The sequence below is a fragment of the Plecotus auritus genome (genome assembly GCF_963455305.1).
Source record: "Plecotus auritus genome assembly, chromosome: 14".
Classification (NCBI taxonomy): Eukaryota; Metazoa; Chordata; class Mammalia; order Chiroptera; family Vespertilionidae; genus Plecotus; species Plecotus auritus.
The window spans coordinates 15,632,547-15,651,157 of record NC_137780.1 but is presented as its reverse complement, the minus strand read 5'-3'; the positions used below and the strand labels follow the sequence as shown (position 1 = coordinate 15,651,157).

General features: G+C 46.2%; 1 protein-coding gene across 1 annotated transcript in view; it reads right to left on the bottom strand.

Annotated features, from left to right (window-relative positions):
• Positions 1 to 7,954: 7,954 nt before the first annotated feature.
• The window catches only part of CNST (consortin, connexin sorting protein), an 80,646-nt gene continuing 69,989 nt past the window's right edge, over positions 7,955 to 18,611 (bottom strand). Inside the window, exons 10-11 of the mRNA XM_080651089.1 lie at positions 14,980 to 15,115; positions 7,955 to 10,721 (exon numbers count right to left, since the gene is read on the bottom strand). Coding sequence (XP_080507215.1) covers positions 10,516 to 10,721; positions 14,980 to 15,115 — 342 coding nt within the window. The 3' untranslated portion in view covers positions 7,955 to 10,515. The remainder of the gene's footprint in view (positions 10,722 to 14,979; positions 15,116 to 18,611) is intronic.

The following is an 18,611-nucleotide window of genomic DNA, read 5'->3' as shown; positions in this document are numbered from 1 at the left end:
TAGCAGTGGTGGCGGCGGGGTGCTGAGGGAGTGAGAGAAGGAGGCGGCGGGGAGGCAGGGAGGTGGGGAACCTGATTGGCCCTGGTCACTGGCCAGGCCTAGGGACCCTACCCGTGCACAGATTTCATGCACCGGGCCTCTAGTTGAAATACCACGGGGGAAAGGCAATCCCATTAGAAATGGGAGCTGAAGTGTTGAGGGAAGAGCCGGAAGGGTCTGCTTCCATGGCAAGCCCAGAGCGAAGGCAGTGGCTGCCTGCACACTCCGCTTTTGTAGCTAAGACACCACTCACACTGTGAGGTCACAGAAAGGCTGCGGGGAAGGTTCCCCAGGGAACGCCTCTGGGCCGCTGGGGAAGGGAAATGCGGGTGCCTCTCGCCTCCCACAGACCCTCCCCTCTCTCAGGCCTGAATTTTGTGCTTTTGTTTTTTCACCATTTCAATGTTTTCCGCTAGTATTTATTGTGACTTACATTATTGATCCCTGTAGTATTTATGCCTTGCTAGAGTGAGTAGCAACTAGCTAGATGGGAAAAGAACTTATATGCACACACTCATCAATATGCATGATCTAAGACTCTATGATGCTTTATTGCTTTTTCCTCTGACACATCCAGGATGCTCTGCAGCCGTGCGGGCAAACATGCCATTTCCCGTGTGCCGTGTCAGAGGGTGCGGTGGCCAGGGAGGCGGGGGCGGGATGTCCCGGGACACGCAGCTCCGTGTGCAGAAGGCGCCTGGCACCTGCCCACCCGCTATGGCCCGCCGCTCCGACCCGCCGCCTCCCGCCCTTGGCCAGTTTCTCACTCTGCGCAGACAGGAGGGGACCAGAGGGACTGGGCCACGCTAATGCGAATGCACTTCTGTTGACGATGAATCATTCTTAGCAGAAGATGCGGCTGCTGCGCTGAAGGTCAGACGGAGAAGGCGGAGCTCTCAGCAGAGCAGCTGGTCCCGGTGGAGAACAAAACGGCAGAGGGGAACGGTTGCTGGGGAGAAGCAGTGGCCGCGAAAGCCTTGCCCACGGACATACACCAACTGAAAAGCCATTTTGTATCACAAGAGGAGGAAATGAGTCATTCAGGGTCAGCGAGGTCCAGCCAGCAGGCTCACGCCTGGAGCAAGGCCTGGGTACAAGCAAGCCGGCCTCAGCGCTGACGGAGAAGCGGCATCGAGGCCCTAGCTCGAGCCGGTGCCCTTGGCTGGTGCCCTCTGACACCCGGGAGCAAAGCACACGTTCGTGCCCCTGGATCTTGAGTGCGATGGACACGCAGCACACGGGGAAGCGCAGAATTCGTTTTTTTGTTACATTCTAAGCTCTGATTACATCCTCACTTTGGTGAAAGATTAAAAACATTTTAAATTCTACAGACAGAGTTTTTATTTTATTTTTTTAAATTCCTCACCTGCCCGGCCAGTGTGGCTCCGTGGTTGAGCATCAATCTGTGAACCAGGAAATCACCAGTTCGATTCCCGGTCAGGGCACATGTCCGGGTTGTGGGCTCAATCCCCAGTGTGGGGTGTGCAGGAGGCAGCCAATCAATGATTCTCTCTCATCATTGATGTCTCTCTCTCTCTCTCTTCCTCTCTCTGAAATCAATAAAAATATATTTCAAAAATAAAAAAATTGGCCCTAACCGGTTTGGCTCAGTGGATAGAGTGTCGGCCTGCAGACTGAAGGGGTCCCAGGTTCGATTCTGGTCAAGGGCATGTAGTTGGTTGCGGGCACATCCCCAGTAGGAGGTGTGCAGGAGGCAGCTGATCGATGTTTCTCTCTCATCGATGTTTCTAACTCTCAATCCCTCTTCCTTCCTCTCTGTAAAAAAAATCAATAAGATATATTTTTTAAAAATAAAAATTAAAAAATCCTCACTGGAGGATATGTTTTCATTGATTGTAAGAGAGGGGGGGAGAGGGAGGAGGAGAGAAACACTGATGTGAGAAACATCAATCTGTTGCTTCCTGGGTCTGTGCCCTGACAGGAATAGAACCCGTGACACTGGCCAGGGTGAGACTCCGAGGGTTGAGTACACGGATGCCAACCATTCCGGCCGCAGGCTGCCCCTTTGCCGCCGCCCTGACCTCGAGCAGTGCTGATGCTGACAACCGGTTACAGACGCCAGGCAGTGTGGCTGCTTGGAAACGCAGAGGGGGCTGAACTGCTCCCCAGAGTTCCCGGAGTCTAACCCCTCAGCTTCTCCCCCCCCGCCCCCGATCCACACCCGCCCCGTCTCCAGGGGCTGTGCCACCCGACTGCCGATTTAGCAAGAAAAGTATAGGCTATCCAGTTACACGTGAACTTCAGATAAACAAGCTTTCTTTAGTATAAGTATGTCTCACGCAGTGACAGGGCCTGCTGTCATTTATCTGGGTCCCAGGCATCCTGTGTGTACACGGGGTCCGCCAGGGAACCCTACTGGATCCTCCCGAGCCCTGGCACAAGCACAGGCCGGCTCCTCACCGCTGCCCCAGCGCCTGGGGCTGGCAGGTGTGAGCCGTTGTTCCCTGGGTGAACAGTAGCAGTGGTCCGGGTCCAGGTCCAGGGTTGCAGGCACCAACAGAGCAGTCAGAGGGGCGGCGGCAGCCCCAGGGGGGAGAGCCTAACGCTGTTCCCAGCTTCTTGTTTAGAAGTGAAACCGTTCACAGCTCTGTTGATCTTGACCTTAAGGAAGTCACTGAACCCCCCGGTCCCAGCTTCATTTCTGACACAGCAAACTGGACATGTCTACACTGACCTAATAAGTCTGAAAGAACAGGATTCCAACGTTTTAAAAATATGTTTTTTTTTTTTTAAAAATTTTAAAGACAGAGGCAGGAAGAGAGAGAGAGAGAATATCAATCAATGAGAGAGCAACATTGATTGGCTACCTTCTGCACGCCCCCTCCTGGGCATGGAGCCCACAGCCTGGCGGGTGCCCTGACTGGGTATTGAAATGGTGATCTCTTGGTTCATGGGCCGACACCTAACCACTGAGCAACACCGGCCGGGCTCAGAAAACAGGCTTTTAAACAGCCAATGTCTACACGAGGTCTGCCGTGGAGCTGGTCCCTCCTGATGTGCAGGGACCAGGCCCGCCCCAAGTCACCTTGCACTGGGAACCGGGGGGCAGCCGCTTCCTCTGAAGGGGCGTTGGGCACAGTGGGCACGAGAGTCTATGGATCAGCTAGCATCTCCCCGCTTACCTCCACGTACAGCTTCAGAGAACTGCCACCCGGCCCGTCCAAGATGGCCGCGACCCACCAAACTGGCCTCCAAGCTGCCTTTTCTCAACGATGGCAAGCAGAGCGCGTTTGGGTAGTCAAAGCAGCAGCGGACTGTGACGTTCAAAGTTTCCTTAGAAATGACACAGGTGGGAAACGGAAGCCTCAGGAGAGAGCCGAGCGGCTGGCTCACGCTCTCATCATCGTCGGCTTCCCACTCCAGGGACCCCTCTCTTTGGCTCTGTGTGCCCCCAAACAGTCCTATATCGGAGTCTTCTCTCCAGGGTCCACCCAACTACTATTCCTGCCCCAATAATTTCATTTTTCCAATCAAGAAAAAATGAAATTGGAGGGGAAAAAAGCAAATTGTCTATATGTACAGTCACTTTTGGACCAAATTCCTACCCAGACCAGAAGCTTAGGCAAGGATTTTCTTCCTCTTTGTTTGGTTGGTTCAGATCTTCTCCACCCCCAGCCTGAACTTGGGAAACAAGAACCAGCCATTTATGGGCTGTCGTCATTCCAGGGAAAGATGTGGGCCGCCTCTGCTCCCGGCGCGCCATCTCTTTCCTGACCCTCCATCCAAGGCAATCAGGAAAAGCAATAAAACAAAACCTCACTTTTAATAAATGCGTTCCTGCCAGAGGGAGATCAGGTGGTCCTTCCGGAATACCTATAATTAGATTGGCTTTGGAATTTGGACCGCTGCATTGAGTGAAAAGAAAGGAAGAAAGAAAGAAAGGAAGGAAGGAAGAAAGAAAGAAAGAAAGAAAGAAAGAAAGAAAGAAAGAAAGAAAGAAAGAAAGAAAGAAAGAAAGAAAGGTTTTAAATCACCATTTCAACATTTCAGAAGGATCTGGAGGGATGAAAAAGCTGTGAACAGAATTAGAGCTGAAATCAAGGGTTTTGAACCAGGTTACGTTATGGCAACACCCTGTTCAGTAGCTAGATGAGCAGTTAGGTCCTGTACAAAGGAGGGTGGTAGTTGGAGGTCACCGGGCCATTTTTTCTAGCCCGATTAAGCAACAACAGTGAAAGGGAATAAGGTGTCCTGATACACATTAGGGACTCCCTGGCCCCTCACAACACCTTGAGATGCTATGAAGTTACAAGCTGAACTTACTTTTTAAAAGTAATGATTTTATTGAGGTATCGTTTATGTATACAACTGCATCTATATAAAGTGTACAACTCAATGCATTTTGAAAGATGTGTCTACCCATGAAATATGGCTGCATTCAAGATACATTTCTATCAATCCCAAAAGTTGCCCATGACCATCTTCCCACCATCGTTTGCTGCTCAGGGAACCACGGATCTGTTTCTGTCACTATGAATGGGTTTACATTTTCTAACATTTTTTATAAATGGAAACATACATTATGTACTCTTTTTTCCTGGTTTCTTTCACTCAGAATGATTGTTTTGAGATTTATTTATGTCACTTGTGTATCTATAGTTTGTTCTTTTCTAATGTTAAATAGGCTTCTATTGTGATAAGGAAGGGAGTGGGGTGTTTCCATTTTTTGGCTACGATGGATAAAGCGGGGTGTGGGATTGCTGGGTCACGCAGTAGGTGGGCACTGAAATTTATAAGAAACGGACAAGCTATTTTCCAAAGTGCTTGTCTCATTTCATAGTCTCACTAGTTGCCTATGATTATTTGGTCGTTCCACAGCCTCACCAACACTTGGGAGTGCCAGTTTTTTGTATGTATGTAGATGTATGTGGTAAAATATGTATAACATAAAAGTTGCCACTTTAACCATTTTTAAGTGTACAATTCAGTGGCATTAAGTACATTCACCACCATATTATATTTTCAAAACGTTGCGTATCTTCCTTGGAGATATGTATATTCAAGGACTCTGCACATTTTTACATTGGGTTGTTTTTCTTTTTATTGAATTCTAGAAGTTCTTTATATATTCTGGATATTAAAGCCTTACCAGATGTTTAATTTGAAAAACTTTCTCCCATTCTATTAGTTGTCTTTTCATTTTCCTGATAATTTCCTTTGACACACAATTTTTAAAAAAGTTTTGATGAACCCAATTTACTTATTTTTTTCTTTTGTTGCTTGTGTTTTTGGTGTCCTATCTAAGAATCCAGTGCCAAATGCATAGTCATGAAGATTTACCCTTACATTTTCTAAGAGTTTTATGGATTTACTATAGTTCATATTTAGGTCATCAATCCATTTTTAAATTATTTTTTTCATTAATCCTCACCTGAGGATATTTTTTTCCCATTGCTTCTTCAGAAGGAGTGGGAGGGATGGAGGGCGGGGGAGAGTTAGAGACAGAAACATCGATGTGAGAGAGACATCGACTGGTTGCCCCATGTGCTCCAACTGGGACTGGGGAGCAAATGAAAACCCAGGTACATAACATAGCCTTGACTGGGAATCTAACTCAGACCCTGTAGTGCACAGACCGATGCGCTAACCACTGAGCACACCAGCCAGGGCAGTCACTCATCCATTAAAAAAATATATATTTTTTATTGATTTCAGAGAGGAAGGGAGGAGAGATAGAAACATCAACGATGAGTGAGAATCATTGATTGGCTGCTCCCTGCATGCCCCCTACTGGGAACTGAACCCTGGCTTCCTGATTCATAGGTCGATGCTCAACCAGTAGGCCACACCAGCCAGGCTCATCCATCCATTTTGCATTACTTTTTGTATATGGTATGAGGCAGGGGTCCAATTTCATTCTTTTGCATATGGACCTGACATCCTCATCAAAAAACCAACCAAAGACATATGAGCTTAACTGTGGACTCTCAGTTCCATTCCATTGGTCTATATGCCTATCTTTATGTTAGTGTCCTACTGTTTTGATTACTGCAGCTTTGTAGGAAGATTTGAGATGGAGAAATGTAAGTCCTCCAAATATGGCTTTCTTTTTTCAAGACTTTTGGCTATTTGGGTCCCCTTGCAATGTCATATAAATTGGATAATCAGTTTTTTCATTTCTGCAGAAAGAAAAAAAAAGGGTGTTGGGATTTTGATAGGGACTGCTGGAATCTCTGTAGGTCTCCGAGGAGTAGTGACATTTTAACAATACAGGGTGAGACAAAAGTAGGTTTACAATTGTTCACATAGAAAATAAGACAATAACTAATGAAAAATATGAGAACAAAGTCTTGTGTTTTGAGTACTCATAACTGTAAACCTACTTTTGCCCCACCATGTATTGTCTTCCTATCCATCAGCACAGGACAGATTCCCATTCATTTAGATATTCTTTAATGTCTCTCAGCAATTTTTGTAGTTTTCAGTGTACAAGTCTTCTCCTTGGTTACATTTATTCTTTGAGATTCTGTTGTGAATGGAATTGCCTTAATTTCCTTCTCAGAATGTTAGTTGCTATTTAGAAACACAACTGATTTCTGTGTGTTGACCTTGTACCCTACAACCTTGCTGAATTCACTTATTAGCTTTGGGAGCTTTCCTGTAATTCTTTGGTATTATATATACAGATGGTCCTCGACTTACGATGGTTAGATTCAGTGTTTTTGACTTTATGATGGTGTGAAAGTGACACCCATTCAGGAGAAACTGTACTTCAGATTGTGAATTTGATCTTTTCTCGGGTTAGTGATATAGCCGATGATACTCCCTGCCGGTGCAGGGCAGTGGAGCCAGCCACAGCTCCGTCGGCCTCGGGTCCCCAGGGTGAACAGCTGATACCCGAGTGCAGCGCTTTTCAATCAGGAGCCAGTTTTTAACACACGCAATGCTTTACTCTTTAGCCAGGGTACTGACTCTTTTCCATTAGATTGTCAAACAAAAAAATGACAGCAGCCAGCAGGTGTTGATGAATAGCTGTCCAGGTGTGAATGCACTGCATTGGACCATAAATATATAGATCATTGAATAAGGGTTGAATCTTATTGGACACATTGTATAATAAGGCTGTGTCTGATTGGTTCATTCTTGGTACCAGAAATCCTTACATACAAGTAGAGGCACCAGATTTTTTAAAAAGTCACTTTGGAGCAAAAAGGGTAGGTAATTACTATTATTATATGTATTTTTGTAAATCAATAAAAATTATACCTTTTTGGTGTCAGATGTCAAGAAATGTATTTTTTGGTGTGCTTCAGAGTTTTAGTAATTACTGTGTGTGCCATGAGGTGAACAAGGTTGAAAACCGCTGCTTGAGTGCAGAGTCACATGCGTTTTCCACATTCGATCGGTTTCCTGCCATGTGACCCCGCCGGGAGTCAGGGCGTAGCCCTTCTCAGAGCCCAGGGAGATGCCCCTGGGTTCCCACACCTCTTCTCCCAGTGCCTGAAGTCAGGAGTGTCTACCTTTCACTAGAGTCCCTCAGGGAAGCTCTCCGCTCTGTGGCTAGAACAGGAGGCTCAATGATCATTGTCTTTGAAGTTGTTAAAACAGCAGACAGTACCAGACAGACCCAGGTCACTAGTTCCTTCTGAGGATGAGGCAACGTGACAGAATGGACCGCGTCCTGGACTTCGGAGTTACAAGACCTGGACTTGAGGAACGTGTGCTCACTGATCTGAGCATCAGACGAATGAATGTGAAAACTATCACGCTGCAGAAAGAAGGACACAAGGGTGGGTTAATAGCTAAAGGGCCTTTTCTGGCCCACGTTCTTCCTTTACCGCTCAGTTCCTACCCCTTTCCCACCCTGCTATGCCCACCCCATCCTCCCTCAAGGCCTCTCAGCATAATACACACATTCACAGCTTCAAGCAAACCTCCTGAAGACTCGGATTTTTAAATCTAAAGGAATGGATTATTTATTTATTTGAAAAGGAACGGATTCCTAGAGCAAATTCCAGCTACCATGCCAGGCAGACCGGGAGGTCCTTTGAGAGCAGAGAGCCCTCAGGTAGGGACCTACTTGACTTCCGGGAACAGACCGCTATCTCCTTGTGGGGCCAGACCAACTTCTGCAGTATTTTACTTTAAAGCAGTGTTTCTCAGCACCCCAGGATCCAAAGAAACGCTCTGAGACACTTTGTTGGTGAAGATTTTAAATTACAAGTTTGACCGGTTACCCTCCAATACAGTTCTTAAGGAAGAGTAGTTACAAGCAGTTGTCCGAACTTTCACATGGCAGAAAAAATCACATCAGAGTAAAGCTGGATGAATTTCTTACGTGTGCGAGAATTACCAGATGGAATTACTCAGATTCATGCAATACACGACGATTACATTTTAAGCGGCGCCCTACTTTTCCCGTTGCGATTTTCGTGCCTGTCTTAAGCCCAGACACCACCATACTCCTGAGCGCACCTCCCCCTCCCTGGGAAGCGCGAGGACACACCTGGTTCCTCTGAGACCCAGCTGGACCCCGAGGACCCAGGTGTCGCCTCAGTGGAGCCTTTGGAGTGGAGAAGTAGAGGCCCTGGCGGCCTCCAGGCAAAGGAGACCCCGGGGTACTCAGGACTGCCATAGCGACTCCAAGGGGAGAACAGCAGGAAGTTTTGATTTATCTTCACATAAAACCGTCAGAAATCAGACTCATCAGATTCTCATAACTAGGAACCAAGAGGGTGACACGGAAGAGGGTTGTCTATGACGGGGGTGCCCCTCGTGGCAGACCTGGTGAATGTCTTTTGTAGAACCATCTAAGATAGTACCGTTGACATTTACATATTTTACATACAGTTTGAATACAAATTCTTAAAATTTATAATAGAACATTAAAATAACCTTCTAATAAAATCAGCCTTAAGTATAAGGAATCTAAATTTCAGTATCTTGTATACTTCTAAATAAATATCTTTGATCTATAATCCTTGAAAATATTACAGTTTATGGTGACATGAGACAAGTCAAACAGTATTATGAGTGAAAATCTAACATCAATTTAAAAATAAACAAGCCTAAAAACATGAGAAATTGAATTTATAGGAAATCAAAATACTAAGTACACAGTAATCAAATATCTACATTGGGAAAACCGAATGCATGCTCAAAAACACACTTTCAACACATATAAAAAGCCCTTCAAAATTCACATAATCTAAATAAATAAGCAGAACATGAAGGGGTACTGTACCAGCCAGTAACAACTAGGAAGTGACTTCTCCCTTTTTCTTTCACGTGATTCTGACAGAAAAATATGAAGCAATGATCACTCGCTAAAAAACTATAATTCATGTTCTGTTTCTTTTAAAATGCTGTCTATGTTACAAAAAGCCACAGCAAGGCTTCGTAAATGATAGACCTTAGAAAAGGAAATTCCATGTGACTGACAGATTAAAACAAAATTCAGACATTTGCTTATTTAAGACATGATGGAATTTTTGCTTAATGACCCCATAAAAGGACTAAATCGAGCCTGTGACATGAATGTACATTCAAACCTCTGAATGCATGACCTGTTAACACTGAGTTATGTGGTATTTAATTTCATTTGCCAAAGTATTTTTTTTTTTTTAACGTAAGGCCAGAATGAAAACATCTAGAGCAGGAACTGGTATCTCATTATCTTTGTATTTTAGTTCTTAAGACTCAGAACATAATAGTGCTCAGTAAGTGTTTGCTGGATTGAGTCCCGCCTTCATCCTACTCCACGAGGCGTCGAATCCATGATGAAACTGCTTGCCGGCGACTCAGAGGGAGCTCTTTAATTTTACCTCCAGGTCTGTAATTAATTCCCGGCTGGTTAATCAAGTTAATTGTCGCAGATCTGTCACCGTTTCTCATTTCAGGGCCAAGATCTCGACAACTGCTCTGTCCCACAGTTAAGCCTGCTCTAAAGAGTTGTGCCTGCACATCTATAGTCCAGTTAGAAGAATAAAGGTCATTTTTGTTGTTGTGCGTTGGGTATTCGCTTATGATGAACTGAAACACATGCACGCACCCCTGCCAACAGGCACGTACACACAACCGCTTCACAAAGGAGAACAGAGTGTAAGTGACGCACAAACCCCCAGCACTGCAGGCGAACTGAAGACAGGACACGGAAGGTAACTCCTTTTGATCACACCCACAGTATTGCGTGATGGCTGGAAGCAAGGTCTTTGGACCAACTAGTGGGCCCTCCCCGTTTACCTCGGCTCCGGGCAGCCCGCTGCGGAGGAGGCCAGAGGAGGGCCTGGCACGCTCCCCGCAGGCATTCCTCGCACCCACTGCGCGGTCCACCTCTGCTTCCTGCGCGGACGGTTCTGAGGCCCCCCCACCACCCCATCGCCTTTTGACGCTGCTGTTGCTGCCGACCGCGGCTCCTCGCCGGGGGAAGCGGGCGCCGTTCCACAACTCCCCAAATAAAAGCCGTCGAGAAAGCTTCCCTCTGGTCCTCGCCGCCCAGCGCGTCCCGCTGGTGCGCTAGGAGAGGTAGACCCAGTGCTTCAGCTCCGCCATCCCCTGCAGCAACTTAGTGTAATAGAAGTCCACGTTGTGGGCGAAGTCCGTGCACACGGGGGACTCCAGGTCCCCAAAAGCGCAGTACAGCGCAGTCCCTCCAACACTGAGGAGAACCGTTGCTATGCACAGCAAGACCAGCAAAAGGCAGGAGCCACTTGCAGCCTCATCTGCAAACGGGAGAACAGAGGGAGGTTAAGTTGCACAAACGGGAAATCCGAGCGCCCACTGTCTTGACCGATGAAGATAACCAGGTGTTTCTAAGAGTCCTCTCGGGACAGACAGACGCATGGACGAAAGCCGGGGCACTTCCGCTCTGCAAGGACCTGCTGATTAGCTGCCATACAGGATACGCCCCTCAGCCCGGCAACGCTCCATTTAAAGGTTAACTCCTCTGCACAATGCCCATGATCACTTCCATAAAAAAAGAAGGAAAGAGAAAGGCAGTACCTCTTTGATGTGCTCACAGCATTACTTAGAACACAAATGATAACCTCACTGTGACAGTATCTTGGCGTTCACATTATGGGACCACCTTAAAGCAAAGTCAATCTGGTATTAAACAATAAAAAAAGACTTGGGGTGGGATCCCTCTCGCATCTTAATACTCAATGTCATTCTTAGTTATTGAAATAGTGAAGTTCTAGCTAATACAGTGATTTCCTTGTATTTTGCTTAATAACTCTGGCAGTTTAAAAAATAGATTTATTGCTTTCAGAGAGGGACAGGGAGAGAGAGAAAGAAACATCAATGATGAGAATCATTGATTGGTTGCCTCCTGCACGCTTCTACTGACGGAAATCAAACAGTGACCTCCTGGTTCCTGGGTCCACGCTCAACCAGAGCCACACAGACCACGCTGGCAGGTTTGATTTTAATGAAAATGCCCACATCAGTCTTTCTATATTGAGGAAATATAGGCCATCTTAATGATCGTTCATAATTAAAGGAAAATTTAAAAATATTTGGAAAGACTAAAAAGTTTTATAATCAGCATGATGGTGTATCATTGATGAGAGTATCATTGATCGACTGCCTTCTGTATGCCCCCTACTGGGAATCGAGCCCCCAACCGGGGCATGTGACCTTGACTGGAATAGAACCCGGGACCCTTCAGTCCACAGGTTGATGTTCTATCCACTGAGCCAAACCAGCTAGGGCCATATTGGGACACTTTTGAGAGTGAAAAAGAGTGTTAACTGAAGACAATGCTGGGACAACAGGTGTAGACCAGGCTGCCTCAGGCCAACGAGGCCCTCTCATTTAGCCCAGCCCATCACTTCCAGGAATTAGCCGACACAACACACTGTATCTCTACAGGCATGTTCACTCAACAAAGTTTGTTACAACAAAAAGTTGAGGAGAACTTAATCATTTCATTTACAATGGAACAGTTAAAGTGTGCAACATTCATGTAATGGAATACTATGCAATTGTATGAAGTAAGTTAATATATTCTTTCATAGGAAGATGTCCAAGATCGATAAATTAAGTGACAAAATAGTACATAATAGTACATACTTGTGTTAACAAAAAAGACGCAAAAATAAAAAGACATGTTTGTCAGTGGTATATTGTACGCACATATGCAGATGCATATACAGAATGTGTCTCAAAAGGATAAGAAACTTCAATCAATACTCGGGGGAAACCAATGAAAAAAGAACTTACATCCTTTTCATTACTGTCTGAGTTTTCTCATCATTAGCATATTACTTTGAGAGAACTTTATAGTCATATGTGAATATATATTCCTGTGAAAATTCAAACACCTAAGTTTAAGGGACCCTCCCTTTCTCTCTTACCAAATCACACCCTCCCAGCCCCCATCCCAGATGCAAACATTGGTGATTTTGGTGTGTATCCTTCCAGATCAAACACAGAGGGTTTCAGGATTTTTACATAAATATGATTATGTTATCATATTGTTCTGAGATTTACAAATTTATAGTTTAACTAGAGGCCTGGTGCCCGAAATTCGTGCATGGAGGGGGGGTGTCCCTCAGCCCAGCCTGCACGCTCTCCAATTTGGGACCCCTCTCACAATCCAGGACTGCTGGCTCCCAACCGCTCGCCTGCCTGCCTGCCTGATTGCCCCTAACTGCTTCTGCCTGCCAGCCTGATCACCCCCTAACCACTCCCCTGCCAGCCTGATCGATGCCTAACTGCTCCCTTGCCAGCCTGGTCACCCCTAACTGCTCCCCTGCTGGCCTGGTCACCCCTAACTGCCCTCCCATGATAACCTGGTCACCCCTAACTGCCTTCCCTTGCCAACCTGGTCGCCCCTAACTGCCCTCCCCTGCTGGCCTGGTCGCCCCTAAACTGCCCTCCCCTGCCGGCCTGGTCACCGCTAACTGCTCTTCCCAGCTGGCCTGGTCACCCCCAACTGCCCTCCCCTGCAGGCCTGGTCCCCTCCAAATGCCCTCCCCTGCAGGCCTGGGTACCCCCCAACTGCCCTCCCCTGCTGGCCATCTTGTGGTGGCCATCTTGTGTCCACACGGGGGCGGCACCTTGTGTGTTGGAGTGATGGTCAATTTGCATATTACCTCTTTATTAGATAGGATAGATTTTAATAGTTAAATAGATTTAATAGTTTATATGTATACTAGAGGCCTGGTGCATGAAATTCGTGCAAGGGTAGGGTCCCTAGGCCTGGCTGGCGATCAGGGCCAATCTGTGGGGTGACTGGCGGGATGATTGGGGCCCCCCACTTGCACCCGCCTTGCCTTGGCGCTGCCTGCTCGCTGCCCCCCCCCTCACCGGATACCTCCCTCTGCTCGCACCCACCTTGGCCTGGTGCTGCCCACTCACCGGCCCCGCCCCCCACAACTGCTGAGGGTCAGGGCCTGCGGGCTGGGGGCAGCTCCTGCGTTGAGCGTCTGCCCCCTGTTGGTCAGTGTGCGTCATAGTGACCGGTCGTTCTGCCGTTTGGTCGATATGCATATTAGGGTTTTATATAGATAGATATGCAAATACATTTTATACAAATACAGATCATATAGTCTTGTGTGTGTTTTGTCAGTTCAGTATTTTCACCATCTTCTTTTGGCATGAATCCCTACCATCACCTCATCTATGTTAATAATCTATGTATCTTTCCATATTTTTCTTCATATTCATGTAAACTAGGGGCCCGGTGCACAAATTTGTGCACGGGTGGGGTCCAGCCGGCCTGCCCCAATGGGGGGAGGGGCCGTGGGAAGTTGTTCTGGTCGTTCCATCGTTCCGGTCGCTTGGCTTTTATATGTATAGTTTACTTATAAACATGTATTTGTTTTATCTACACGTGTGGAAACTCTGTGTGGAGGCCCCCGTGGCTGCTGAGCACAGGCGAAGTGACCTAGTCTAAGATGAGAGGGCCATTAAGTGAAGCGGGACTGTCAGCTCTGAACCCAGGGTTCCTCTGGTGAGTGGGACCATTCAGGGCCTATTAGAGCACACAAGAATTACGCATTTTATCTGGAGAAGAAAGTGAGAGTTATAAGCAAGGTGCAGAGCTAAAACGAGGGGCGGGAACAGATTATTTCCAAGGCCTGATTGTATAAATCTAGAAACCTCCCTCACTTTATGCCATACTTAGCAAGTATAGGTACATGCTCACACTGTTATTTTATGAACAGAAGCATACACACAGGTTTTTGGCTCTATTCCCACTCACTCTTACCTGCCTTAGGGAAACCTAGCATCTTCATAGCGGCCCAGGAGGAAAGTCCAACAACAGCAACCGTGTTAAATTGCTACCCATAAGAGACACTTCCTTCTATGGAGTCAAGAAATCACTGAAGAGTCCTAACTGGTTTGGCTCAGTGCATAGAGCGTCGGCCTGCGGACTCAAAGGTCCCAGATTCGATTCCGGTCAAGGGCATGTACCTTGGTTGCGGGCACATACCCAGTACAGAGTGTGCAGGTGGCAGCTGAGCGATGTTTCTCTCTCATCGATGTTTCTAACTCTCTATCCCTCTCCCTTCCTCTCTGCAAAAAAATCAATAATATATATATATATATATATATATATATATATATATATATATGTAAAGAAATCACTGAAGAGAATAAACTTGTAATCCATAAATGTTTCCCACACATATGAAACAGAATTAACTGCTGCTGAAAAGAAGACAGAAGTAGCAGACTCACTAAAAAACCCAACAACACACTAAACAAGTTAATAGAAATGAGCTCTGAACACCGAGCACTGCCTGTGGGGTTGGAAGGCCAGGAGTTGAATTTTGCAACTTGTTCACTCATTTGAGCAAACACAATGCTTAGGAATCATTTAAGAACCGATGACAGTTCCGTTCTCCGCTTCTTTCTAGAAGATAAAACAATTGCGCCCACATATTCTGTTACCTTTCATCGTGCACCGCCTCATTCTCAGCAAACACTGGGAGTGAACCTGTGTCAGACACAGTGCTGAGCGGTACCCACCCTGGTCCAAGTTATCGTCTATTTCCTGGAACCTCACTCTCCGCTTGGACGGTTTCTGCTGCATCTGGGCAGGGTGGTCTCCTACAGCGTCATTCCTCTTCTTTAATATGGAGACCAGTCCTGCAGCAGGAACAACCTGCAGGGGTGACAGAACCACTTGTTAACTCAGGGTGGGAAATACCCATGGCATTTCTACATGTAACAGGAACCAGGCTAATCCAATTCAATGGGCATTTGAATTTCTATTATGGATTTAAAATCACAGTTAATCATCAAAATGGGACAGAATATGTTCAGTTCTACGCTGACGACGGCCAAGCCTGTCTGAATCGGCTTTTCTGAAGCTCCGAACTGGCTCAGGGCCAGGCAGCGGGCTGAGGCCAGGCCAGGCCCCTTAACCGGCTGGCCTCGCAGCTCCCTTTCCCTGCTAAGCACCCTGTAGAATGATCCTTGCTTAGTCATTAGTGCTGGGTTTTGCTTTGTAACAGAGGCTGGTAATCTACCACTGCGTTTTTCATTCATCGGTAATTTCAAAGAAATAAACACGTGAGACTCAAAATGTATTTGATACCCACTTTCCACATCACCACGAGTGCTGCCCTCAGTTCCTCGGGGAATGACGCATTTGCTAAGGAATGCTTGATGCTCAGAGTATCCCAAGGATTCTCTTCCAGATTCTCAGAGCCAGTTGCTCCGGGCTAGTTACTTGGTAGTGTGCACAGGCTGGCAAACCATGGCCGGTCGGCCAAAGGCCCTCTGCCTATTTGAATGTAATAATTCATTTGGGACACAGCCCATTCATCTACAGCTGCTTCTGGGCCACAATGGCAGAACTGAGCATTTGCAACAGACCCCAAAGTCTAAAATGTTTACTCTTTGACCCTTCAAAAAAAAGTATGCTTGTCTAGTAACTCTTCAGCACCCTCCCCCCCAGTCCCTTCCCCTGTTTCCTCTGGTTTGCACTTGGGATCCCTCTCTCCTGCCTCCCCCCACCCCTTACTTAGGAGCAAAGACAAAAACAAAAACCTGAGCCATTTAGGAGTGAAAAGGCTCTGAAGTACAGGGAGAAGGAGGAAGGGGCCTTGGTGGAGCCAGGCTGGGAAGCAGGAGGCCTTGTCCAGGTCCCCCAGCAGCAGGCTGGTCCACAGGTTAGCCTGCGAGCCGCCTGCCTGGACAGCTGTGGGTGATGGCATAGGTGGGCATTGTGGGCCTAACACTGCAGAGGTCAGCGGCTCACTGGCATCAGATCACTGTGAGCGAGGACTGCAAGCTTGTAACCTCATGTAGCTGATCAAAGGCATCAAATACTAACATGAGCTCCAGTTCCAGCCTGATAATGTGCTCTGCATAAATATTACAGATTCTATCAGTTCTTTTTATAACTCATGGCTTTTAGGGCCAAACAACTCAATATAGTCTTCTCCGGGGCTTTCCTGAACATGGGCCTATAGAATCCATTATCTCAAAAAAAAAAAAAAAATCGATGTTAGCAATTTATTCTTTTTATAGGAAACATGTATTTCAGATGATGTCTTTGTGAGAAAACGAAAGGACTTTGGTGACATTAACATGGTAAGTACAAATATATAAGGAGCAGCTTTTCCAATCTCGCCTTAGACAGCAACGTTCAAGAGCCCCTTCAAACAACACAGAAAAATGGTTTGACAAGCTCCCGCTGAGACGGAGAGGGAAATAAGTCCTAATGGCTTCCTTAAGAGCAAGAGAAGGAGAACTGAAATTAACTTAATGAGTGCATTACTACTACAGATGATATTTCTGCTTTTAGTAAATGTGAAAAGAATGAGGTTTTCAAAGACTATTTTCTCCATAAAATAAAGCCATACATTTACCAGCAGTGAATTCACATTCCACAGGCGTTTGCAAGTTGCTTTAATTTCTCAGAGTAAACAATCCCAGATGAGCCCCAGCATGGCATTATGCTAACTGGATACCTTTGTGATAGGAGCTTTGGGTCTGTAAATTCAAGCCATAAATCAAAAGACATTGGAAATATGAGTGGAGGAATGTCGAAAGAACGGGGAGAACTTTGGAAATCATCTGGAAAGACATAGAATGTGCTTCCAAGACAAACCAGCCAGTCCCAGAGCAGCAGCTGCTGGGTCCTGCTGGGCCTCATCTGGGGCGTCTGACTCTGAATGTCATGCCCAAGTGGCCCCACCTTATTTACTACGGGTGGCAATGAACTTTGGCAACATTTTTAAAGAGGGAAGAAGTCAAATATGAGAAATTACAGTTGGGTGGGATGGGCCAATATTTTGACACTCTCCCCCAGCAACCCTTAATTCTTGATTAAAAATCTAACACACCCTATTTTTTTTTATTTTTTAAATATACTTTTATTGATTACAGAGAGGAAGGGAGAGGGAGAGAGAGATAGAAACATCAATGAAGAGAGAGAACCATTGATTGGCTGCCTCCTGCACACCCCACACTGGAGATCAACCCCGCAAACTGGCATGTGCCCTGACTGGGAATCGAACTGTGTCCTTCTGGTTCATAGGTCGACGCTCAACCACTGAGCCACGCCGGCCGGGCACCTACATTTTCTTTCCCACCAAAGCCTGCTGTCTACAGTACAGTGTGTTCTTTCCCATTACTGCCTTCCCGTGTTGCTCAGGGATCTTCTCCAGGGTTCTCGCTGTGTCATTTCTAACTGCCCTCTGGCTATGGATGGAGAACAGGGAGGGTGCAGCCAAGCTTAGGCATCGGAGATGCTAGCCAAGGAGGAAACTCTTAGGAGACAGGTAGGGGTGGGCCTTTCTGTTCTGGCGAGAGTTTTAGGCCGAGGTCTTAGAACCTACGCCAAGGACAGAAATTCCTACCTACCACACCAAGGCAGTCAAACACAGAGTTTAAGACCTGACTTTGGTAGATTTTTCCTTAATTCTCTGGTAGCAGGGAAGTCAAAACAAGGTCTCAATATTAGTTTGGGGTCTCATTCAAAGGACTGCCACGCATTTCTGTAAGCAGGATGCAAGTTGATTTAGGCACATAGAAATGTGTCTCCTCCAAACTACTCTAAAAAAACCCCACAAACATTTCTATGCCCCCTTTTACCATAATGTTGATATAAAAGATTAAGAATTTTTAAATCTAAAAAAAAAAATAAACCTTTATAAACTAAATTTGGATTTCCACTTGAATCACCAAATTTCTTTGCTACCCAAACAAAATATACCAAGTCCTTCCTTCCATTATGAACTAAAAGCATGTGTAAGCTGTAATTAATGAAACTGTCACTGGTGGTACTTACTCTACGAATAAGTGCAGAATTCAACCACAACACATCCTTCTGGCCGTGTCCTTTACATTTGCTAATAAACAGCTCTTCTGCACTTCCCCTCAAACATCAATGATGATCTTAAATAGCATTTTTAAAAAAATAGATTTTATTGGTTTTTTACAGAGAGGAAGGGAGAGGGATAGAGAGTTAGAAACATCGATGAGAGAGAAACATCGATCAGCTGCCTCCTGCACACCCCCTACTGGGGATGTGCCCGCAACCAAGGTACATGCCCTTGACGGGAATCGAATCCGGGACCCTTCAGTCCGCAGGCCAATGCTCTATCCACTGAGCCACACCGGTTAGGGCTTAAATAGCATTTTAAGAA